Consider the following 26,680-nt stretch of genomic DNA (forward strand, 5'->3'; position numbering starts at 1 on the left):
GGTCGGTTTTCCTTGGTTCTGAAAACTCCAATGAGCCAATTAAAATGCCCAGTCATCAAAGGAGATTGCCTACAGCTACCTCGACTGCCTATAACTACATGGCGACCCCACTACCACTGCACTACGAGTTCAAAAGAACCATGCCGACCAATTTTTACTCGCGGGAAATTTTTCAGCATGCTTAAAAATTTTCCTCTACCAAACTGAGGCCGCGAGTATGCGGGACCTTCTCTCGAGCATGAAGGAGAGTTACAGTGACCTCCTAGGACCACGTGTCGACCATGCTGCGCGATTGTGGCGAGCACAAACTCTTCTAAACTCGCAAATTAGGTCGCCATAGTGGGACAGGCCCTTAACTGTTCTTTTGGTTTATGTTTCATTCGCAAGAAGAAAAAGAACAAGGTGATGTTTTGGGTCAGGACCCTTCTTCAGACCATGCTGTCATTGGGTAAAAGTTCTCTTCAAGTCCTCAAATCTCTCTAAGTCCTCAAATCAACGTTGCTGTACAGTCACCTCATGTTATCCAGCTACTCAGGAGACACATGACTGGACATGGCATTAGTGTTCAATGTTTGCAGGTACTTCCCTCACACTGAAGTAGAATGAAGCACACGGCACATTCACACATGCACCGTCAATAGAATTATAGTTGCAGTGAGGTCGCGCTATTGTAACCATAGTCTTCAGCAATGTTTCTCAGTAATTTTTATGTGATGTAGATTGAACCTATAAGCACCTCATGGTATTAATAAAACGGGAAATTAAGGTTCTGCTTTTCCACTGCATCAATTGATTAGTAAGAACAGTTAATACTTATAGGTGACTTCCAATGGTAAATGAATTCCAGGATCAAAGATGACTTACTGTTCTTTTTGTTGGGAGGGGGGAAGAAAAGATCACGGGGAAATAATTAGTGATAGTATTTCTATGAGGGGTATCATGGATTTGATGGGGCAAAAAGCCCTCTTCCATATCACTGGCCAACATGGAAATATGTAAGTTGAAGAGTGTTTTATTGACATATGATCCAAAACTGAATAATGAAATTCTTACTTGCAGCAGCACAACAGATATGTAAACATATTACTCTGCAAAACCCATAATGAACAACAAAAAAAGATCAGCATATAAATAAAAAAACAATCAGACTAATCAATAGACAATAGTAGTAGTAAACAATAGACAAATTTAGGCAATAGAAACATAAAAAATAGGTACAGGAGTAGGCTCTTCGGCCCTTCGAGCCAGCACCGCCATTCAATATGATCATGACTGATCATCCAAAATCAGTACCCCGTTCTTGCTAGCTCCCCATATCCCTTGATTCCAATAGCCCTAAGAGCTATATCTAACTCTCTCTTGAATATATCCAGTGAATTGGCCTCCACTGCCTTCTGTGGCAGAGAATTCCACAGATTCACAACTCTCTGGATGAAAACGTTTTTTCTCATCTCCGTCCTAAATGGCCTAACCCTTATTGTTGAACTGTGACCCCTGGTTCTGGACTCCCCCAACATCTGGAACATTTTTCCTGCATCGAGCCTTTCCAATCCCTATAGAATTTTATGTGTTACTGTACGATCATATAAGATCATATGTAAAATATTTTTCTGTAGGCTGATGCATAGTTCTTTTTTATAGAACAAGATGCAACCATAATAATGATTGGAATTATATTTAAATATTGTAATATTCAATTCTACCACAGGGTGGAATAAAGCAGGATCATCATATCTGTTTCAATGATAAATAGGAATGTGGTAAAGAATACAATAAAAAGGGAAGGTATAAAAAGAAGCGCATGTTGCCACATGGAAATAAAATAAAATTAAGGAAATATTGTTCACCTTAATTTGGGTTGAGAAGGAGAATATTTGTGGGAAGATGCCGGTATTGCGATTCTAGTTTAGTTTAGTTTAGTTTAGTGATCCAGCACAAAAATGGGCACTTCGGCCCACCGAGTCCGCGCCGACCAGCGATCCCCGCACACTAACACTATCCTTCATGCACTAGAGGCAATTTACAATGTTACCTAGCTAATTAACCTACAAACCTGTACGTCTTTGTCGAGGACCCAGAGAAAACCCAAGCAAGTCACGAGGAGAACGTACAAACTCCATACAGACAGCACCCATAATCAGGATCGAACCCAGGCCTCTGGAGCTGTAAGGCAACAACTCTATCGTTGCACCACCGTGCCGCCCATATTCTTAAAGTATATACATTAAATAACACAAGAATACAAAGTCTGATTTAGCAAAGAATGCCGACAGTTTAAGAACATTGAGGACAGATACAGTGACAAAGACAGCACAGTGGTGTAGCTGGTACAGCTGCTGTCTCACGGTGCCGAAGGCCATGAGTTCGATCCCGACCTTGGGTCCTGGCTGTGTGGAGTTTGCACTTTATCCCTGTGACCGTGTGGGTTTCCTCCGGGTGTTCTGGTTTCTTCCCATTCCGTAGGTTAATTAGGCCTCTGTAAATTGTCCCTGGTGTCTCGGGAGTGGATGTGAAAGTGGGATAACATAGAACTACAGAGAAAGGGTGATCAATGGTCGGCATGGACTCGGTGGGCCAAAGGGTATTTTTCCATGCTGTATTTTTCAATTAATTCAGTCAGTCAAAAACTGTGTTGACAGTCACATAAACTATCTATGGAGATAGACACAAAGTGTGAGAGTAACTAAGCGTGTCAGGCAGCATCTCTGTCTTCAGTAAAAATGGTAAATTGTCCCTAGTGTGTAGTGTGTGCTGGTGTAACGGGGATCGCAGGTCAGCGTGGATACGGTGGGCCGAAGGGCCTGTTTCCACACTGTATCTCAAAACTAAACTAAACTATATACACTGTGACAATGATATTTCACTTATCATCCAGTTATCAATCAAATAAATTGCTGGCAAAAACTCAAAATTGATCATAAAAGCAAATTTGTTCCAATAGATAATTTCAAATTACACCAATTATACTTTTGAAAGGATTACAGCTGATATGAACAGCCACCACTGAGAAGCTGTCATTAGCAGAGGTATAACATGTCTTAGTCAGTACAATTATCATCAAACATTTAAATAATGCATTGACAATTTTTGTAACCGAGTTGACACGGTGGCGCAGCGGTAGAGTTGCTGCCTTACAGCGCTTACAGAACCAGAGACCCAGATTTGATCCCGACTACGGGTGCTGTCTGTACGCAGTTTGTGCCTTCTCCCCATGACCATGTGAGTTTTCTCAGAGGTCTTCGGTTTCCTCCCACATTCCACATTACAAAGACGAACAGGTTTATTGGTTAATTAGCTTGGTATAAATGTTAAATTGTCCCTAAAGTAAAACATAGAAACATAGAAAATAGGTGCAGGAGTAGGCCATTCGGCCCTTCGAGCCTGCACCGCCATTCAATATGATCATGGCTGATCATCCAACTCAGTATCCCGTACCTGCCTTCTCTCCATACCCCAATCCCTTTAGCCACAAGGGCCATATCTAACTCCCTCTTAAATATAGCCAATGAACTGGCCTCAACTACCTTCTTTGGCAGAGAGTTCCAGATATTCACCACTCTCTGTGTGAAAAATGTTTTTCTCATCTCGATCTTAAAGGATTTCCCCTTTATCCTTAAACTGTGACCCCTTGTCCTGGACTTCCCCAACATCGGGAACAATCTTCCTGCATCTAGCCTGTCCAACCCCTTAAGAATTCTGATCTACAGCATAGAACAGTACATCAATAACATATGAAAGTCCTGACATCCCAGGAATCAGTCTGGTGAACCTTCTCTGTACTCCCTCGATTGCAAGAATGTCTTTCCTCAGATTAGGAGACCAAAACTGTACGCAATACTCCAGGTGTGGTCTCACCAAGGCCCTGTACAACTGCAGTAGAACCTCCCTGCTCCTATACTCAAAGTATATAGGATAGTGTTAATGTGCGGGGATCGCTGGTCGGTGCGGACTCGATGGGTCGAAGGGCCCGTTTCCGTGCTGTATCTCTAAACTAAACTAAGTGCCAATGGCAAGACTAAAGCATTTGCAACGATTTTCTGTTAGCAGTGTGGATAAGGTGATCAATTGTATATTGCACCCGATATCCCTGCCATCACGGAAATAGTCTTAAGCTATTAAGGCGCAAAATGCTGGAGAAACTCAGTGGGTCAGTCAGTATCCCTGGAGAACATTGATAGGTGACGTTTCGGGTCAAGACCCTTCCTTCTTCAGACTGATTGCAGTGGTGGGTGTGGGGAGAAAGCTAAAAGAGTGGAGAGGCAGCACAAAGCCTGGCAGGTTCTAGTCTTAAGCTGATTAGGTTCACTCTATATTATTTTGATAGCTAAAAACTAAGAACATTGGATGGCTCACAGATTCTGGAACTGAATATCTGGCTTTAGTGCTACATGGATAAGAAAGGTTTAAATGGATATGGACCAAATGTGAGGAAACGGATCTAGCTTAGATGGGAGCATCTTGGTTAATGTGGACAACTTGGGCCGAAGGACCTGTTTCCGTGCTGTATGACTCTATGACATGCTGTTGGACAAGTTTACCTCTACTCATGTTCTTGCACTAAAGTTGGGGCTTTATCCAGTGTAAAAATATTGCCGAGTTGTGTCGTGCCTACAAGGAGCAACTATCACCCTGACGATCTACTACCAATGATCAGCAATGCAAGGTGTTGTTAAAATGCTATTTAATGACATGTACTCATAAATAACCTGCTCACCAAAGCTCAGTTTGCATGTTAACAGTTCCACTTAACTCCTGAATTCCAGAGGTGAGGTGAAAGTGGCAGCTCTTTTTCTGAGGTGGTACGTAACATAGCGTGGCTTCAAAAATGACTGGTAGAGCTGAAGTCACCAGGCATCAAGAGGAAAGCTCTCCGATGGCTGCCCACCATCAAAGGGATTTACAGGAGTCGCTGCTTCAAAAAAGGCAGCCAACATCATCAGATACCCACATCATCTTTCCCACACTCCCATGCCCCTCCTGCCATTGGGAAGAAGATATAGGAGACGTAGGAGCCTGAAAACTGTGACGTCCAGGTTCAGGAACAGTTTCTTCCCTATAGCCATCAGGCTATTAAACACTACAACCTCCAAATAAGCATTAAACTACATAGACTTGGGGGAATTTGTTTTGTCCGTTTGCACTATGACTGTATGTTTATGTGTATATATATACTGTATACAAGATGATGCCTAAATAAACTAATCTCCTTTGGACTTCAGAGATACAGAGCGGAAACAGGGCCTTTGGGCTGCCAAGTCCGCGTTGACCAGTGATCCCCATTCCCTAACACTATAGTCTGAAGAAGGGTCTCGACCTGAAACGTCACCCATTCTTTCTCTCCAGAGATGCAGCCTGTCCTGCTGAGTTACTCCAGCTTTTTGTGCCTATATATATATATATATGTGTATGTGTATAAATAACACTATTTAGAACAGCAGCCCACTGTATCCATCTACCTGTACTCACTGTGCCCACTGCAAGTGGGCCAGGGTTGTAGGTGAATTGGCTTTGGTAAAATTGTAAATTGCCCCTTGTGTGTAGGATAGTGTTAGGGAATGGGGCTCGCTGGTCAGCGCAGATGTGGCTGGCCAAAGGCCCTGTTTCCGCTCTGAATCTCTGAAGTCTAAAGAAGATTAGTTTGTTTAGGCATCATCTTCGATACCGATATTGTAGACTGAGGGGCATGTTCTGGTGATGTACTGTTCTATGCTGTAGATCAGAATTGTTGACCACTAAGTACACTAAAGGGCCTGTCCAACTTTCACGACCTAATTCACGACCTCTGCCGAGTTTGCCCTTGACTCATACTCGCAACATTGTCGTCACGAGGTCATAGGAGGTCGTAGGTATGTCATAGGAGGTCGTAGGTATGTCATAGGAGGTCGTAGGTATGTCATAGGAGGTCGTAGGTATGTCATAGGAGGTCGTAGGTAGGTCGTAGCAGGTCGTGGTGCTAGTCGTAGGTACTCGTGGCATCAAGTAGGTCGGGGCGTTTTTCAGCATAATGAAAAATGTCCACGAGTAAAAAAGGTTGTGAATTAGGTCGTGAAAGTGGGACAGGCCCTTAAGAATGAAACCAAGGAAATGTTTGGTCCAGTAACTTACAGTATTCCTTATTCTTATCCTTGAAATCCATGCGCATTTAATCATTTACATAAAAAATTGATGATGTTTCTCTTTAAAAAGTCACGGCCCTGAATCATTAACTCCGTTTATCTCTCCACAGATGCTGCCTGACCTGCTGGGTGCTTCCAGCACCTTGAATTCAGATTTCCCGCATCTGAAACTTTTTAAAAAGTTTATTTCATGCCACTGTCAAATTACATTATGCTGTTCATACAAGCAATCACCAGCAGAGTTAGACTGGCAGGTTAGGAAAATATGTATCAATGTTCTCAGTTGCAAAATAGCAGGAGATAGGAAATTGCCCATAATCAGCTCCTGATCTCATCTGTTCTGTTGGAAGAGTTTACAAACAGAAGTCATATACTCAACAGAATGAGGGGGTAAAATATCAGGTGATAAATCACCTCAATTATCCCATTGCACCTCATTGTGTTCATCCAGAGTAAACTTAAGTTTGTTTTAAATTTAGGGAACAGCATGGAAATGGACCCTTCGGCCCATCACGTCAACCATCAATCATCCATTCATGATTGATGATCGACATGGACTTGATGGGCCGAAGGGTTCACACTAGTTCTATGATATCCCACTTTCTCATCAACTCCCTAGGGGTGGAAGATTACAACCTTCACGTGGTCCGCCCTGTTTCGACTAATGCAATCAACTCGACGTGCACAAACAGAAGATCAAATAGAACAAGTTGTCCAACAACTTTAGGCAGTGCACGCCACACAAAAGAAGAAGAAGATCAACTCCCTACACACTAGGGGCAATTTTACAGAGGACAATTAACATACAAACCCAGACATCTAATAGGAACAAGGGCACCTGGAGGAAACCCAGACAGTCACCAGGAGAACGTGCATGCTCTACAAAGACAGCACCCGAGGTCCGGATCTAACCCGTCCAGATCTACCAGCTGCAGCACTCAGAGTTGATGCCTCACAATGCCAGAGACCCAGGTTCAATCCCGTTTGTACATTCAACCCATGACCACGTGGGTTTCACCCGGGTGCTCTGGTTTCCTCCCACACTCCAAAGACGTACAGGGTTGTAGGTTAATTGTTTTCGGTAAAGATTGTAAATTGTTTCCTCGTGTGTGCAGGATAGTGCTTGTGTACGGGGATCATGGTCGGCGTGGGCTCAGGGAACCGAAGGGCTTGTTTTCACCCTGTATCTCTAAACTCTAAAGAGTCTCTCATTTTGAAGGATGAGCAAAACCTCTTTTAAGCTTCCCACACCAGTCGCCACTTAGAGTTGTCAGATCTTGGTCCAAAGGTGAGAAGATCCATCCCAACTGCGGCACACATTACGGAATTCCTATTTACTTCAGGAATCCTAGGACTTCTGCCAGTAATTCAGTCTTCCTTCAGATTTTACCTAATTTTCTAAATTTTTCAATCGAATCAAAGGAACGCTTAAACAGACTGAAGAAGGGTTCCGATCCAAAACGTCACCCATCCGTTTTCTCCAGAGGTGCTGCCTGACCCACTGAGGTACTCCAGCTGTTTGTGTCTACCTTCAGTATAAACCAACATCTGCATCTCATTCCTACACACTTTCCTAAAGATTTGGGAAACAGGACAATGTACTGCAAGCAGAATCCCTAAGGTAACTAAGGTAGGAAAAACACAAAAATAATTAAAATTACAATTATCAGGAGTAAAAAATAAATTCCCGTTTTTATACACATTTTTCCAAATATAGTTATTATGTCTCGATGTTGATTAGTTACCACACATGCATAAGGTCAAATAATCTTGGGCTTAAGAGTGCACAAATAATAACAGCCTACATAACAATGCAGCATTAAACCTTTAATTCTAAATGTACAAACATTAAAAGGTTAGTTGATCTTTGAGCTGCAACTTTCCACATTTTAAAAAGCGTTGCTAATAGTTAAATATGACTTACTTGTACATGAAAGGAGCTACTGTGGCTGTGTTGGGGTGGCTGTTTTGTGTCGGAGATGGAAGCTTGATGACGTTGCTATTGATGTACATTTTCACGCCACCCGTCACAGTACGCTTTGGAGAACTCATGGAGGAGAGAGAAAGTTCGGACAAATCTTCGCTGTCGTCTAAATGCAAATTGGAGAAACTGTAGGACTTCCAGCTAACATCAGATTTCCACTGCCTTTGACTGGAACCGTGTTTGGGTTTCTCTGTATCTGTTGCACTTCCACATCTGGACAGCTGCAATAGATTATCATTTGAAATACTGAGTCTGGATTTACACTTTCCCCTGGGCGGGAGTGTTGCAATGCCCTTTTGCACATCGTTCAGAGCTCTGCTCCTCGTATGGTTCAAGCCAGCAATTCGAGAGGCTTTTGTAGAAGCTACTTTCCCCCTAGTGTTGATCCCGCTTGTATCATTCTTCTCTTCCTTTGGACCTCTGTCCGGAATTTTTGATGCGAATTTCGGCACGTTCTGAGTTTTATTCAAAGACTGACCAATTCCCTTCCTTGGTATCCTTGGACTGTTGTATGTAAATTCTCCGCTATCTGGTTCAGTTTTGCACAATTCGGAGTTCCCAACATCCACTGAACCGTCCAGCCCCTTGTTGTTCAAAAATACTTCAGCTCTGCCCTCTGCACTATGTCGGGAAGTTTTACTGTGGTATTTATGTTCCTCTGCTGATTTATTTGCATTAAATGAACTTCTTTCATTTCCCGGGGTTGACACCTTCTCCAGATCATTTATTGAGGGAGAACTTGAAGGATTAAACTGCCTCGCTGTTTGTTTGGAGGATATCTCTGAGGTTTGCTTTCTGTTCGGTTGTAGGTTTCGTTGTTGAGAAGTGTCTGAAGAGCACTGGTGCATTGTCGAATTTAATTGCACATTTCCATTCATGGCTGGCAGTTGAGTTGTATTGTCCGATAAATCTGAAAAAGATTAAAAATAGGCTTTAGACTGTCTATTCTGATCACGATTTGCAAATTGCTTCTGATTTAAACACGCAGTTAAAATCAAAATGGTGCAATGTATAGTAAATGGCTATTAAGAACATACCGCAGCAGCAAGATAAATGTTCTATATAGATGCAATCTTGGTCGGATCTACTGGCCATCTTTCAAATTTTTATAATGGCTGAATAAAGTAGAACCTTTTTTAAAAATAAGTTTATATATAATCGCAAAAATTAAGGTGGAGTGAAAGATTTACTCTCTAGATTTAGGTCCTCAAAGCATTTCCTCACCCTTCCTGTAAAAAAACCCATCTGGTGTTACTCATGTAACAGCTGGGGGTTTTTTTCTGGAAGTCACAAATTTTCTCCATTTGTGTGAAATGAGAGCAGCGTGTAAAATATTGCCAAATGGACACAACCTCTCAATTTATGCAAATTTAGCCAAGTAATTAATGCTCGGCAATTTTAAGACCAAGATAACACTAAATTATGAATATAGACACAAAATGCTGGAGGAACTCAGTGGGAAGGAATGAGTGACATTTTGGGTCGAGACCCTTCTTCAGGCTGAAGAAGGGTCTTGACCCAAAACTTCATCCATTCCACTCTCCAGAGATGCTGCCTGTCCTGCTGAGTTACTCCAGCATTTTTTGTCTATCTTCGATTTAAACCTGATCTGCAGTTCCTTCCTACACATACCAAATTATGAATATATCTCTATATAAAAAACTACCAAAACTGCAGTGCAGCATTTAATAGCATAGAATAGAACATGTCAAAAGATTACCATCATCATTTCACATAGATAATCTTGTTCTCACAAATACTATGACGTGGTAATAACATTTACCCAAACTAGTGAATGGCAATTGGGAAAAATCAGTATTCTGATGTCAATGGGAATAAAACAACAGAATCTATTCAATCTGACATCTAGTTTCCATTCTTGACTCATTGCTTTTCTTGGCATAATAACTATATGATCCAATAATTCAGTAAACATTATGTCCCACCCAGTGTTGAAGCAGCATATCCACCATTCAACACCACTCCCAATGAGAACATTTCATGAACACTTTTAAAACTTTTAACCATCTGTTTGCCATCAGTCTCGAGAATTTGTCAGTCGGTTGACAGGTTTTATTTGTTTGTAGCTCAAATACTGTACATCTTAAATAAATTCTGGAGTAATATACATTTAATGCTACAGTAATATCAAACAGTAATAAACATCTGGAACATAATATCATACGAAAACTTTAAAAACACGATTATATTTTCATTGCTCTTCCTATTTCTTCCATTAACTGTGGGTTTTCAAGCAACGTCTGCAAATGAAGAAGGGTCTCGAACCGAAATGTCGCCTATCCATTCCCACCCCTGATGTTGCCAGACCTGCTGTGTTCCTCCAGTACTTTGTGTGTTGCTTAATGAATTACTAATAGCGCTTTCTCACGGGGCGACTTGACGCAAGATGTAACCAGAGTGAAGTGGTCGTGGTCTAGCACGATATCACACGATATAACGGGGGGTAGATAAAAAGTTCCCACGGGTACTCGGCATTTCTGTTATTTGTGCGAGTGACTTGTCCGTCTCCTGAGCTTTCCCGTTAAATCTTGAATGAACATTGTGAATCCCCATTCATAAAAGAGAAGGTAATTGCGCGGGAGGGTTAATAATTGACAATCTGATGCTGCCTGCCCGCTGAGTTAAAAAGTTCCCACGGTAGACTCACGATATACAGTGTATCGTGAGTCTTGCGTGGGAACTTTTTAACTCAACGGGCAGGCAGCAGCAGTTTGTCGCTCCCTTCAGTTTCACCCCACCTACACCCCTCTGCTTCCCGGCCATGTGTGTGACCCCTTCCCTCCCCTCTCCAGCTCCCCGCCCATTGCACCGGCGCGGGGGCTTTGCACTGTCTTCACGTCGGCGATGCCAGCAGGTCAGTGCCAGTCACCGGAGACGTCAGGACCAACGGGGCACCGACCCCCAGGCCCACTGCAAGCACTGAGATCCCAAAGACCCACAGCCAGCAGCAGCGCAGCCCCGTTCCAACTCCAGAGGAACACGCTCCCCGTAGGGACAGAAGCTGATGGTGTGCAAGGTACGTCTTGTTCTTGGGGTTGCGGATGAGGGGGCGCAGCTCGGGCTGTGACGTCTCCGGCCACCCCCCTGTACAGGAGCTGAGACTGGGAACTGTGGGGTTGTTTGCAGTTGCAGAGGGAGGGGGCAAGGGCGGTACAGTTCAGTCTCAGCTCCAGTCCAGGGGGGTGGCCGGAGACGTTAGGACCAACGGGACACCGACTGCAAGCACGGAGATCCCTTGTCGCTTGCCACTTGTCGCCGTAGCAGCCCATCGGGGAGCGGATTCCTCTGGAGTTGGAGGGACAGGGAGACACAGCGGCTTTTGAGAATGGTGGGCAATCACTTCCAAAGTTCTGCCCACACAGTCAGTACACCTCTCCTACACTTGTCTCCCGCACTAAGATCATCTCGCAGAGAATGATCCCAGCCTAACAGCATGTTCATTCCAGATTACTCACCTTCTGTCCCCTCTGTCCAGCTTCCGGGTTCACCGTTCGCAGGAGTTCCCACGGTACACGCAAGAGTTAATACGGATATTGCACTGGCCACTACGTGCATATAATGTTGCAATCTTCAACCACAAGTGTACAAGTCACTCTTGGAGAAATTCAAACTTGCTTGAATTTTCTCCCGAGTCACCAAGTTCCACGAGTACCTGCCGTTAGCGCCACGGTGGTCCACGGTGGTCCACGAATGCCGTACGGTTATCGCACGGGGTTCCCACGATGTTCAACTCTGGTTAACTCTTGCGTCAAGTGGCCCCGTGAGAAAGCGCTTTAACATCGTTAAATATTTTATAACTTTTCTATTTTATTGTGCTCATGTACATTTTTCTTCCTTTGAAGGCTTTTTCTATTTTGGAGATGGAATAAAACATTTATTTTAAACTCCAGTGGTTTAGTTTAGTTTGGAAATATAGCATGGAAACAGGCCCTTCGGCCCACCAATCCGCACTGACCAGTGATCCCCGCACATTAATACTATCCTACACACACTAGGGACAATGTTACATTTACATATTTATACCATGCCAATTAACCTACAAACCTGTACTTCTTTGGAGTGCGGGAGGAAACCGAAGCTCTCAGAGAAAACCCACTCAAATCGCAGGAAGAATGTGCAAACTCCATACAGACGGTGCCTGTGGTCAGGGTCGAACCCGGGTCTCTGGTGTTGTACGGCAGTAGCTCTACCGCTACGCCACCATGACACCCTATGTGATTATACTAATGTATAAACTCCATAAAGAGCATTTCAAACAAGCTTTTTCCTACTTTAAATGCTTACATTCAGAAAGCCATGATGGCTAACTGAAGCAGGCACAGGAATTCAATAGTTGCAAAATTAATCACAGGTTGAAAATTCTTTATAAACCTTGCAGCAATTACAATGGTCCCAATCCTCAAAACAAATGGGGCCTGAAATTAGTTTCACTGATGTCGTTTGATTGGTAGTATTATAGATATTTTGATAGTGAAACTGCCACTTGATACATTTGCTCACACACTTCAGCTATGAATTGTGCTGGATACCATATTGGAAAAGTTATTAATATGCACAGAGCTAAAGTCTGACACAGATTTGCACGACATCACTCTGTATTTAAAGTGAATTTGATACCAATACATCGTTTTAGAGATCACGTTTGCAACCTAAAGACACAGAGTGCTGGAGCAGCTCAGCGAGCCAGGCAGCATCTCTGGACAACGTGGATAGGCGACGTTTTGGTTCAGGACCTTTCTTCTATTTGAAGAAGTGTCCTGACCTGAAATGTCACCTGTTCATGTTCATCGTCACCTATTCGTGTTCACTTATTCTGCTCAGGAAAACATGGATAGGCGATGTTTCAGGTCAGGACGTTCTTCAATCTGAAGAAGGGGCCCGACCCAAAATGTCACCTATTCATGTTCTCCTGAGATGCTGCTTGACCTGTTGAGTTACTCCAGCCGCCTATCTTCTTTAGTAAAACCAGCATCTGCATCATTGTCCCTAAATCTTCAGCCTATGCAGATTTGTAGCCTGCACAGTAGAATGAATAGTCACCAGTAAAAACTGGCCACATGAACTATTTGTGTAGGAAGGAACTGCAGATGCTGGTTTACACATAAGGTAGACATAAAGTGCTGGAGTAACTCAGCGAGACAGACAGCATCGCTGGAGAAAAAGGAAGAAGTGATGTTTCGAGTTGAGACCTTTCATCACATGAACTATTTAGGATCTGTTTATTATGGTCATGTGTAAAGAGATAGGTTTGCGCACAATGCTGGCAATTTATACTATAGGGTATGGGTTAGGTACATTATGTTGGACAAAATAGAAAATAAATAGAGTGCAGATTAGTGTGTTACCACTACAGAGTAAGGGCCAGATAAAATAAATGCAAGGACCCCAATGAGGTTGATTAGAAGTTTGGTAAATCCTTAAGGGCCTGTCCCACTTACGTGATTTTTTCGGCGACTTGCCGGCACTCATCATAGTTGCTGCAGATGGCCGAAAATTTGTCGTGGGGTGACACCTGTATGGTCGTAAGCAGTCGCCCAAAGAGTCGTACCCTTTTCTGGTCACCGCTGGATTTTCAAAGTTGAAAATTTTCAGTCTCCTGCTGCGGCTATGATGGGTGCTGGTAAGTCGCCGAAAAAATTGCTTGAGTGGGACAGGCCCTTTAGTATGTGCAAGGTCAGTTCAAGCGTCTAATCTTCAACATATCTATACGAGTCATCAATTTATAACAGGCTGTTTTTTGATATATTTCTACTTTAGCTTCTTTCTGAGGTAGTTTTAAGTTGCAGAAACCTATGGCGAGAGATGAGATAGATTCTGAAGAACTTTTTGCCGATTCAAAACTTCTGCACAGATCAAATGATCGGTAGTACTGGTGCATTTGTGGAAATTGCCTTTGGAATGAACAGAGGGTCATACATTAAGACCAGATGTTATAAGTCAGGTAAATAAAAACACAGGCAGGACCAAGATAATGAATACAGTAACCCCCTGTTATAACAGACGATGGGGGCGGGGAATGGTATCTGTTATTGCTGAGTATCCGTTGTAACCGACTAAGGGATTACCAAATAATAAGAGTACCATTATATAAGTAGGCCAGGCAGCATCTCTGGAGAACATGGATAGGTGATGTTTCGGGTGGAGACCCTTCTTCAGACTCTCGGTCTGAGATTGGGCCTTGAAATCCAGGTGGGTTGACGGCCCTGGCCTGCTGGCCGCCGTGGGAGAGGCAAGGATTGGCGGAGTCCACGGTCACGACCAGGGGGTGGCCGAAGTGCAGACAGTGGTGGTGGCGCTGGCAGGCGTGGCCTGGAAGTGACCGAGGAAGCTGTGTGGGCTAGCGGTGACGGCAGAAGCTGCCGGGCTATCGGTGCGGGCCAGGGATAACGTCGATTGCCAGGTCCGGCGGTGAAGATCGACACAATATGCTGGGGTAACTCAGCACTATGTCCATCCTCTATAATCATAATCCATTATAAAGAGGTCCGTAATAATAATGGTTCAATGTAGAGCAAGAATGATAGTCTGAAGTGCATTTATTTTGAATGCAAGGCGCATAACAGGTAAGGAGAATGAGCTTATAGCTTGACCTAGTGCATGAAACTACAATAATTTAGCAATTGTGTAACTTGGGTGAGAGAAGGGCAGGACTGATAGCTGAACGTTTCAGGATACAGATGTTTGTTCGCTCGTGTGTCAGACGACGTTCTGCCATCGCTTTGCCACATCTGTGCCTCTGCGGAGATCGTCCACAGTGCATGCCTCTCTGCCGCAGGTCTGTAGGTGGGCCATGGTCTGTACCTCTCCACAGTTGTCACGAGTCCGAGAAAGCCCACTTCATCAGGTTGAGTCCACAACATTCCACTCCAGTGTAGAGGCGGTTTAGGGTTTTCCAGGTAGTATAAGGCAGGTGGTGCCGTCTGTTGTTTGGTTTTGGTGCCTGGCACGGTTGGCTCTAGTTCCATGAAGCTGTTGCGACTCTTCAAGCGTTTCTTGGCATGTTGGTGATTTGTGCAAAGGGCCACGGTGGTCTGTGTCCACATTGAAGCGTTCCACTGCAGCTGCCCGTTCATGTCTTCGAGATGGTTCATCAGCCAGCCGGCTCGTGCAGATGTTCAACCTTTGACGGCTTCAGGCATCCTGTGGTTTTCCTGCAGGCAGTCTTCAATGCAGAGTCCACTTTGCGTGCATGTTTAGAGCGACTCCAGACGGGGCTTGCTTATTCCGCCAATGAGAAACAGAGCGCCACGGCTGCAGTACGGATTGTTGTTGGGTCACTTCTAAATGAGCTCGATGACATGTGTTGACCTTTGCCTTGGTTTTCTCAACATGTTGTCGATATGATACAGATATGATAGAGAGGGATGTAAAGAGGTAGGAGAGTTTCATTACTGATCAAGGTGAATACCATGGCTGCACTACGAAAGGACATCTTGGAATGTTCATCCAGTGTGACCATATGGGTAGAACTAAGGAATAAGAAAGGGCAATACTAAGATTGGATTGTACAATCTGTCTCCTAACAGTCAATGGGAGCCAGAGGCAGACAGGTCATGAAAAGATGTAAAAATAAGGGTTATTACAATGGGTAATTCTAACTTCCCCAATATTTACTGGGACTTCTTTGGTGCCCGAGTGATCTTGAGGTACAAGTACATTGCTTTCTGAAATGGCAACACAAGTGGATAGGATGGTAAAGAAGGTGAGAGTATGTTTGTCTTCATTCAGTCGGAGCAATGATTGCAAAATTTGGGAAGTCACGCTGCAACTATGTAAAACTTTGGTCTGGCCAAATATTTTTATATTGCGTGCAAATAAGATCACCACACTGCAGGATGGATGTGGAGGTGCACAAGAGATTCATCCGAATGTTGCTTGCGATGTTACTATGTTTAAATATTCTGGTGTGCTGCTGCAAGTAAGAATTTCATTGTTCTATCTGGGACATATGACAATAAAACACTCTTGACTCTATTGACTATAGAATCGATTGTTTACTCTGAAGAATAAGAAGCGGTGGAGCGACTTGAAATAAGTATATACAATTATGAGAGGCATAAATAGGGTAGATAATCATAGTTTTTTTCTTTCTCCTGGCTGTTTATGTCAAATATTAGAGGACATTGGCAGATAGTTAGAGAGGGTTAGTTCAAAGAAGATTTGTTCGGCAAATTTTAATACCGAGAAGGGTATATGACAAGGGAGATGGTCAAAGTAGATACAATAGCAATGTTTAAGAGGCACTTGTACGGATACATGGATAGACTTCCCAGCTGTTATCAGGCAACTGAATCATACTACCACAACCAGAGAGCAGTGCTGAACTGCTATCGACTTCATTGCTGACCCTCAGACTGTCCTTGATTGGACTTTGCTGGCCTTACCTTGCACTAAACGTTATTCCCTTATTATGTATCTATACACCGTAAAAGGCTCGATTGTAATCATGTATTGTCTTTCTGCTCACTGGAGAGCATGCAACAATAGCTTCTCACTGTATTTCTTCAAACTTCAGTCTTTAGTCCTGACCCGATACGTCACCTGTCCATTTTCTCCAGAGATGCTAGCTGATCTGCTGCGTCACTCCAGCATTTTGTGTCTATCTTTGATATCGACCAGCATCTGCAGTTCCTTTTTATTACAGATTAAATAATTCTTAGTTTAGTCCCTCACCGCCATTCCCCTCCATTGAAATGACAGGAGAAGCATTCCTTGTTTCTAGACTGGAGCAGTATATCCAAGAGGATTCCCCTTCATAACTGCTTCCCCCACCTTTTGTTACAGCGCTAGAGCATTTCTATCAAAAATATCTTAGACAAATTACTTTCCATTTCAGACATTTGTGAAGAAACTTGAGGAGCTGCCAAGAGTTATACAGTACATTAATTCCGAGGCAATATCGGCACTTCAATATGATGTTCTGAATGGATCAGCAATCTGCAACACATACAATGGTAACATCTGAGCAGTGTGCTGACCAATTTACCAAAGGTGACGGTGACAAGAACATCTTATTCATCTCGATCCTTCCCGTTGCACTTGGAGAAGGTTGAAATCTCATACTTTTCCAGTCACTGTTGAGTATGAAAGGTCACTGAGGCTTTCTGTTCAAAACACAATGAATTGCATTTCATTGCCTTTTGCAGAGACCATCATGTAAAGGCAGCAAAGAGGAACACAATGTGCTGGAGTAACTCAGCGGGTCAGGCAGCATCTCCGAGAAAAAGGATGGCTGACATTATGATCGGAATCCTTCTTCAGACTGGAGTCTGAAGAAGGGTACCGACCCTTCTTCAGATTGATGTGACAATGTGTTAAATTTGATGTGTCAGTAGGTTAATTAGTTTCCATAAAAATCGTAAATTGTCCCTTGTGTGTAGGATAGCACTAGTGTAAGGAGTTCAAGTTCAAGTGAGTTTATTCTCATGTGTCCCTGCTAGAACAATGAAATTCTTGCTTTGCTTCAGCACAACAGAACATAGTAGGCATTGACTACAAAACAGAGCAGTGTGTCCATATGCCATAATATAAATATATACACACATGAATAAAGAAACGGATGAAGTGCAAATAGCAGATAATGGGCAATTAATGTTCAGAGTTTTGTCCAAGCCAAGTTTAATAGCCTGATGGCTGTGGGGAAGTAGCTATTCCTGAACCTGGTCATTGCAGTCTTCAGGCTCCTGTACCTTCTACCTGAAGGTAGCAGGGAGATGAGTGTATGGCCAGGATGGTGTGGGTCTTTGATGATACTGCCAGCCTTTTTGAGGCAGCGACTGCGATAAATCCCCTCGATGGAAGGAAGGTCAGAGCCGATGATGGACTGGACAGTGTTTACTACTTTTTGTAGTCTTTTCCGCTCCAGGGCGCTCAAGTTGCCGAACCAAGCCACGATGGAACCGGTCAGCATGCTCTCTACTGTGCACCTGTAGAAGTTAGAGAGAGTCCTCCTTGACAAACCGACTCTCCGTAATCTTCTCAGGAAGTAGAGGCGCTGATGTGCTTTCTTAATAATTGCAGCAGTGTTCTCGGACCAGGAAAGATCTTCAGAGATGTGCACGCCCAGGAATTTGAAGCTCTTGACCCTTTCAACCATCGACCCGTTGATATAAACAGGACTGTGGGTCCCCATCCTACTCCTTCCAAAGTCCACAATCAGTTCCTTGGTTTTGCTGGTGTTGAGGGCCAGGTTATTGTGCTGGCACCATATGGACAGTCGCTCGATCTCTCTTCTATACTCTGACTCATCCCCATCAGTAATACGTCCCACAACAGTGGTGTCGTCAGCGAACTTGATGATGGAGTTCGCACTATGACCGGCTACGCAGTCATGAGTATAGAGTGAGTACAGCAGGGGGCTGAGCACGCAGCCTTGAGGTGCTCCCGTGCTGATTGTTATCGAGTCTGACACATTTCCACCAATACGAACAGACTGTGGTCTGTGAATGAGGAAGTCGAGGATCCAATTGCAGAGGGATGCGCAGAGACCCAGTTCTGCGAGTTTGGTAGCCAGTTTGGAGGGGATGATAGTATTAAATGCCGAGCTGCAATCAATGAATAACAGCCTGACATATGAGTTTTTGTTGTCCAAGTGGTCCAGAGCAGAGTGGAGGGCCAGCGAGATCGCATCCACCGTTGATCTGTTGTGGCGGTAAGCGAACTGCAGTGGGTCCAGGTTTTTGTCGAGGTAGGAGTTGATTTGCGCCATGATCAACCTCTCAAAGCACTTCATCACCACCGGTGTTAGTGCCACAGGTCGATAGTCATTGAGGCACATCACCTTACTCTCATCGCTGGTCGGCATGGAATCAGTGGGCCGAAGGGCCTGTTTCCACACTGCATTTATAAACTAGACTAAACTAACTAAACTAAACTAAACTACTGGCTTCATATGACACTGACTGCCCAGGGATGTGACACCAACCTCTCAGACTCAGCTCTTTCTGTGACCTTCCTTCCATCATGCAGTCAGGAGTGAGAGTATTTGCTCGTGATTGCACCACAGATAATTCCTACTTTAAAAAAATCAATACAGTCAGAGAAACATTCAGACTTAGAACAAATAACATTTGCTTCGCCAAAGAGCCATAGAATGACCATCACCAAGAGAAAATCTCACTGTTTGTTTGCTTTGGCATTCAATAGCTTGACTATCACCAAGTCCCCCACCAAGAATATCCTTTGGGCCATCAGAGACCAGACCTCAATTGGACCAGTCACTTAAATGTAAGATCACATCAGCGACAAGAACAATTGCCTCAGTTTCTGTCACCACAATGTCTTGGTCCACCGTGCGAAATCAGCAGCATGATGGAAAACTCTACACTCACCTGATGAAGTGTATCTGCAACAACTCTCAAGCAACTCAACACCATTCAGAAAAAAAGCGGTCTGCCTGATAAACCACCCAAGACTTTGCTCCCTCTACTTCTATCATTTCCTGGCAACACGATCTCCCAGTTCCCAAGCATTTTAACTCCCCTTTCCATTCCCACAGCTAAAGAAGCGTCTCGACCCGAAACATCACCTATTTATTTTTCTCCAGAGATGCTGCCTGACCTGCAGAGGTACTCCAGCTTTTTGTGCCCATACTGACCTTTCAGTCCTGGGCCTCATCCACTGTCAGAGTGATGCCACACGCAAAATGGAGGAGCAGCACCTCATATTTTGCTTGGGCAGCTTACAACCCAGCGGTATGAATGCTGATTGATCTAATTTCAAGTAACCCTTGCATTCCCGTCCTTCCCCTCTCCTCCCCCCACCTAGTCATCCTACTAGTTCCATTGTTCAGATACCTGTATCCCTTCATGATCACATCTTCCCCAGCTAACATTGGGCTCCATCATTTGTTGGTCATCTGTTGCTGACCCTGCTCTGTTCCGGCCTTTTCTGACCTCCAGTTCCCTCCCCTCTACTTTCAGTCTGAAGAAGGGTTACCCGACCCGAAAAATCACCTATTCCTTTTCTCCAGAGATGCTGCCTGACCCGCTGAGTTACTCCTGCACTTTGTGTCTATCTTTGGTATATACCAGCATCTGCAGTTCCTTTCTACACATCATTGCCTGGCTGCAATTTGTACAAACTACAATTGTCGCTCATCGAGCCTAATCCAACCTCCCAAGCCGGCAGCCTCGACCACTAAGGGCAAGGACAGCAAGTACACTGCAGCTCCATCACCTGAATATTCACCTGACGTTGCCTATTTCCTTCGCTCCATAGATGCTGCTGCACCCGCTGAGTTTCTCCAGCATTTTGGTGTACCTGAATATTCCCCTCCAGGTCACACACTTCCTTAATGTGTCAATGTATTGTTGTTCTTTCATTGTCATTCCTTCTTTGAGATACTGGAAATCTCTACTCAACTAGGCTGTGACAACACCGTCCCCTCAAAGACGACAGCCCACCATCACCTTCAAATAGACAATGAATGATCGATAATGAACATTAGCCTTGCCAGCCGTATCCATATGTCATAAATGTGTGTGTGTGTGTGTGTGTTTTTTTTAATACATATTTGTGGGTTGTGTTCACAGAATTATGAAATTTCCTAAGTCAGCGATTCAACAAAGCACAAGATGCTATAGATGCGCCATAGAAAGCATTTTATCCAGAGGCATCACAGCATGGTTTGGGAACAGCTCCATCCAAGACCGCAATAAATCGCAGAGAATTGTGGATGCGGCCCAGACCATTGAAGCAGGCAAAATGTGTAGGAAGGAACTGGGGATGTGTAGGAAGGTGGGGACTGGACATTGTGCCTTCCTCCACAGTGCTATCCACTGTGGGGGGATGATTTTTTTGTCTAATTGTAGTCCTGTAGGTCTGTGTCCAAGATGGCTGCCGTGAAGAGAGAGTGTACGCTGGCGCGCTTTGGCTGCCGCTGCTCTCTCTTCACACTGTGTTTTTGATTTTCTGTTTTTGGATTGAATTCTGTTTTTAATTTGTGTCTCTGTGATGTATTTTTTACCTGTTCTATTCCGATTATATGTTTTTATTCCGATTACTATGTAAGGTGTCCTTGAGATGTCTGAAAGGCGCCCATTAAATAAAATGTATTATTATTATTATTATTACAGATGCTGGTTTACACTGAAGATGGACACAAAATGCTGGAGTAACTCAGCAGGACAAGCAGCATCTCCGAGAATAGGTGACTTTGGGGTCTGACGAGGCGTCTTGACCTGAAATATAATTTAGAAACGTAGAAAATATGTTCTATGTAGGGGGACGCCATTTGGCCCTTCGAGCCAGCACCGCCATTCATTGTGATCACGGCTGATCATCCACAATCAGTAACCCGTGCCTGCCTTCTCCCCATATTCCTTGATCCCGCTAGCCTCGAGAGCTCTATCTAATTCTCTTATAAATTCATCCAGTGAATTGCCAGAGAATTCCACAAATTCACAACTCTCTGGGTGAAACAGAGAGTTTTTCTCATCTCAGTTTTAAATGACCTCTCCTTTATTCTTGGACTGTGGCCCCTGGTTCTGGACTCCCTGAACATTGGGAACATTTTTCCTGCATCTAGCTTGTCTAGTTCTTTTATAATTTTATATGTTTCTATAAGATCCCCTCTCTCCTTCTAAATTCCAGTGAATACAAGCCCAGTCTTTCCAATCTTTCCTTATATCATAGACCCGCAATCATTTGTTGAATTTTCTCCAGAGATGCTGCCTGACCCGCTGAGTTACTCCAGCATTTTGTCTCTATCTCCCTACCATTGACTCCATTTACATCTCACGCTGCCTCGGCAAGGCCACGAGCATAATCAAGGAAGACGCACCCTGGCCACTCCCTCTTCTCCGCTCTCCTGTCAGGGAAGAAGTATAGAACTGTGACAATGCACACCTCCAGATTCAGGGACAGTTTCTTCTCATCTGTTATCAGGCAACTGAACCTTCCTACCAACAACTAGATATGATACAATGATACCATTTATTTGTTGTCATTTGAACCTCATTGAGGTTCAAACGAAATTTGGTTTCTGCAGTCATACACACAAGTAGAAGAACCAAGACACAACACAATTTACACAAACATCCATCACAGCGAATCTCCTCCTCACTGTGATGGAAGGCAAAGTCTTATCTCACCCCTGCACTCCCTATTCTCCTCCCGATGTCAAAGTCAGAGTGGTCCTGAGCTACTATCTACCTCATCGTGGACCCTCAGATTATCTTTAATCAGACTTTACTAGACATTCAATGTCCAATTATACTTTATTGTCACATGTACCCACGTACAGCAAAATGTTTCGTTTTTGCAAACAATCTGGTAATGTCTTAACATCAAACCTCGCCTAGGCAGTTCACAAAGAGTCTCCATTTTTCTGGGGCCAAGAGAATTTCAAAAGTTCTTGGTACAGTTTTATCTTCTCGCAGTGGCAAACCAGGCCTGCCTCCGCACGTGGCCAAAGACAGCCCACCGGTTCCTCTTTGTACCCGGCAGCCCCCTGGCGGATCCCTCGTTGTACGTGGTGGCCTCGTGCCGTTCCCTCTCCGTTCTCGGCGGCCCCCTGCCCGGTCCCTCGTTCTCGGCAGCGTGGCCCGCTGGATTGCTCACGGACCGCCGGGTGGTACGGCTCCGGGCACATCCCGGGAGTCTTCATCTTGAAAGGAAACATTATTCCCTTTTATCCTGTATCGTACATTGTGGACATCCCGATTGTAATCATGTATAGGCACAAAATGCTGGAGTAATTCAGCGACACAGGCAACATCTCAGGAGAGAAGGAATGGGTGACATTTCGAGTCGAGACCCTTCTTCAGACTATACGTGTAATCATGTATATTCTTTCTGCTGACCGGATAGCATGCAACAAAAAGCTTTTTGCCGTACCTTGGTACATGTGACATTAAACTAAACTAAACTTATCTATTGAATGCTGTGTTTACGAACCTCTTGTGCTGCTGCTGGTAAAAAAATTATTATTCCGCTTGGTACATATGAAAAAACACTCTTGACTGATGAACACCGCAAGTATTGTGCGAGTTCTGTGTTTCTCAAACTTCCAAGTGACTTGCTATCTGGTGCCATCTATAGGGCACCTGCGGCCTCAGGAGTTGAATGTTTTACAAGCGATCAGATTCAGATTCAGATTCAGATTCAACTTTAATTGTCATTGTCCGTGTACAGTACAGAGACAACAAAATGCATTTAGCATCTCCCTGGAAGAGCGACATAGCATATGATTTGAATAAATATTTACTATGCATATATACAGACATAGTGTTTTTCCTGTGGGAGGAGTGTCCGGGGGGGGGGGGGGTGATTGGCAGTCACCGAGCTACGTTGTTGAGTAGAGTGACAGCCGCCCGGGAAGAAGCTGTTCCTGGACCTGCTGGTCCGGCAACGGAGAGACCTGTAGCGCCTCCCGGATGGTAGGAGGGTAAACAGTCCATGGTTGGGGTGAGAGCAGTCCTTGGCGATGCTGAGCGCCCTCCGCAGACAACGCTTGCTTTGGACAGACTCAATGGAGGGGAGCGAGGAACCGGTGATGCGTTGGGCAATTTTCACCACCCTCTGCAATGCCTTCCGGTCGGAGACAGAGCAGTTGCCATACCATACTGTGATACAGTTGGTAAGGATGCTCTCGATGGTGCAGCGGTAGAAGTTCACCAGGATCTGAGGAGACAGATGGACCTTCTTCAGTCTCCTCAGGAAGAAGAGACGCTGGTGAGCCTTCTTGATCAGAGTTGAGGTATTGTGGGTCCAAGAGAGGTCATCGGAGATGTTAACACCCAGGAACCTGAAGCTAGAAACACGTTCCACCTCCGTCCCGTTAATGTGGAAGGGGGTGTGCGTGCCGCCCCTGGACTTCCTGAAGTCTACAATGAGCTCCTTGGTCTTCTTGGAGTTAAGGGCCAGGTTGTTGTCAGCGCACCATGCTGCTAAGTGCTGGACCTCCTCCCTGTAGGCCGACTCATCGTTGTTGCTGATGAGGCCAATCACCGTTGTATCATCTGCATACTTGATGATGGTGTTAGTACCATGTACAGGTGTGCAGTCATAGGTGAAGAGGGAGTAGAGGAGGGAGCTCAGCACACAGCCCTGTGGAACGCCGGTGTTCAGGGTGAGGGTTGAAGAGGTGTGCTTGTCTAACCTAACAGACTGTGGTCTGTTGGTTAGAAAGTCCAGTATCCAGTTGCAGAGGGAGGGATCGATGCCCAGGTTACCGAGTTTGGTGATCAGTTTAGATGGTATAATGGTGTTGAATGCTGAGCTGTAATCGATGAACAGCATTCTTACGTAAGTGTCTCTGTTGTCGAGGTGGGAGAGGGCGGAGTGAAGTGCCGTTGAGATGGCATCCTCCTTACTCCTGTTCTTGCGGTAGGCAAACTGATAGGGATCCAGTGTGGGGGGTAGGCAGCTTTTGAGGTGTGCCAGGACCAGCCTCTCGAAGCACTTGGTGATGATGGGGGTAAGTGCAACTGGGCGGAAGTCGTTGAGGCTTGCCGCAGTGGAGTGTTTTGGCACTGGCACGATGGAGGTGGTTTTAAGGCACGTGGGGACAACTGCTTGGGCAAGTGACAGGTTGAAGATGTCAGTCCAGACGTCTGTCAGCTGCGCAGCACAAGTCCTGAGCACGCGCCCGGGGATGCCGTCAGGGCCAGCAGCCTTACGTGCATTAGTCCTACTCAGTGCCACGTATACGTCGTAGGGGGTGAGTGTGAGGGGTTGGTGATCGGCAGGGAGCACAGCCTTGATGGCTGTCTCTAGATTGTCCCTGTTGAAGCGGCCATAGAAGTGATTAAGCTCCTCAAGGAAGGAGGCGTCGCTGGATGTGGGGGTGGTGTTGGAGGGTCTATAGTCCGTGATGGCCTGGATGCCTTGCCACATGCGTCGGGGTCGGAGTTGTTGTTCAAGTGCTCCTCAATCCTGAGCTTATGGCAGTGCTTGGCCTTCTTGATGCCCCTCTTCAGGTTAGCCCTGGATGAGCTGTAGGCTCGAGCATCGCCTGACCTGAAAGCGGTGTCCTTTGTACTTAAGTACTTTGTGAAGTGTAATCACGAGTGTAATGTAACACAATATACAAGTATCGGTGGTAGACAAAGCATCTGCAATTGGTTAAGTTACACTGATAAAAGTCACCACCCCTCCGAACAATGACACATTCTTGTGGAAGGATATTCCATTTGAAAAACTGTATTCCAATGATTCCCTTACCAGTGAATGTAAGAGTCAAAACATAAAATAAACTGAATACAAATTGATTCCCATAAAATTCAAGACAAAATCGAGGCTGTGAAATGACAAGCATTGAAATGCACACATTTTCTAAATGAACATTGACAGTGGTAAAATCTTCTCCGTCGGTCTGGAAATCCTTATTTTCCAACTAAAAGAAAAACTTCAATAAAATATCTCCTAAAGTAATACCATATGCTTATTGTTTCATTACAAAAAAAAAAATTAATTGGAAGAAGGCTACAGAAATTGAAAATGCATTTCTAAAGGATTTAATTAATCCAATTTTAGAAAATAAGATTTTTTGGGATCACCATTTGATCGCACCAAGTAAACAAAGTCTGAAGAGTGGTCCCGTCTAAAGGGTCCCAACACAAAACATTGTCCACCGTGTCCTCCAGAGGTGCTGCCTGACCCGTTGAGTTATTCCAGCACTTTGTGTCCCACATCTGCAGTCTCATGTGTCTCCACCAAATAAATAATCATGATTTTGGTAACAGGAGAGGAAGTATCATTCAGTATTTTTATGATGCCACAAACATGGCTTCTTCCCTAAAGTCATCAGGCTATTAAACACAACAACCTCCAATGAGCTCTGAACTACATAGGCTATTATTGTCAGTGATGCAGTATTATTGTTTGTTTGTTGTTTTATGTGTACATGTGTGTATGTGTGTGCATATATACACACACACACTCACACATAACTTGTTTCTGGTTTATTATATTGTTTGCAGTGTACTATGTTTACATATTATGTTGTGTGCTGCAAGTAAGAATTTCATTGTTCTATCTGGGACATTGGACAATAAAACACTTTTGACTCTTAACGTCTCTTGTTCCAATTAAAGTTATTTTATCCCATTATTATTTTGAAACAGAATCCTTGCTCTGCATCTCTGTTTTTTTGAGAACTTGCCAGTATCCTGCTCCTAATCTTAAAACAGTCAACAGAAAAAAAATCGAAACTCAATTAACGCTGATGGAAACTGCCGCTCGAGTAATTGCTAATAACAAAACAACAATAGGAGTGTAGTGGTATATATTATATCAAAATACAACATGCATTAACAGAATGGATTCAGGTGTGGAAGGCAAGATTGTCACAAAATGCTGGAGTAACTCAACAGGTCAGACAGCATCTCAGAAGAAAAGGAATAGGTGACGTCTCGGGTCGAGACTGATGGACTTCAGTCAGAAGAAGATGTCTCGACCCGAAACGTTACCTATTCAAAGGTATCAAAGGTATCAAAGGTATTTTATTAGTCACATTCACATACACCCAGGTGTAGTGAAGTGAAATGCTTTTTGCCATTTTGCAGCACACAAAAAAAGAATACAGACATAACACCAATGAGAGTCTTAAACACAA

At 44.2% G+C, this 26,680-nt stretch overlaps 1 protein-coding gene across 8 annotated transcripts in view; it reads right to left on the minus strand.

Moving 5' to 3' along the window:
* Positions 1-26,680, minus strand: part of nav1 (neuron navigator 1) — a 513,650-nt gene that overhangs the window by 343,172 nt on the left and 143,798 nt on the right. For all 8 annotated transcript variants that reach the window (XM_033042458.1, XM_033042456.1, XM_033042454.1 and 5 more), the window contains one exon: positions 8,041-9,010. In XM_033042458.1, coding sequence (XP_032898349.1) covers positions 8,041-9,010 — 970 coding nt within the window. The remainder of the gene's footprint in view (positions 1-8,040; positions 9,011-26,680) is intronic.

Source organism: Amblyraja radiata, chromosome 24, assembly GCF_010909765.2.
Source record: "Amblyraja radiata isolate CabotCenter1 chromosome 24, sAmbRad1.1.pri, whole genome shotgun sequence".
Lineage (NCBI taxonomy): Eukaryota > Metazoa > Chordata > Chondrichthyes > Rajiformes > Rajidae > Amblyraja > Amblyraja radiata.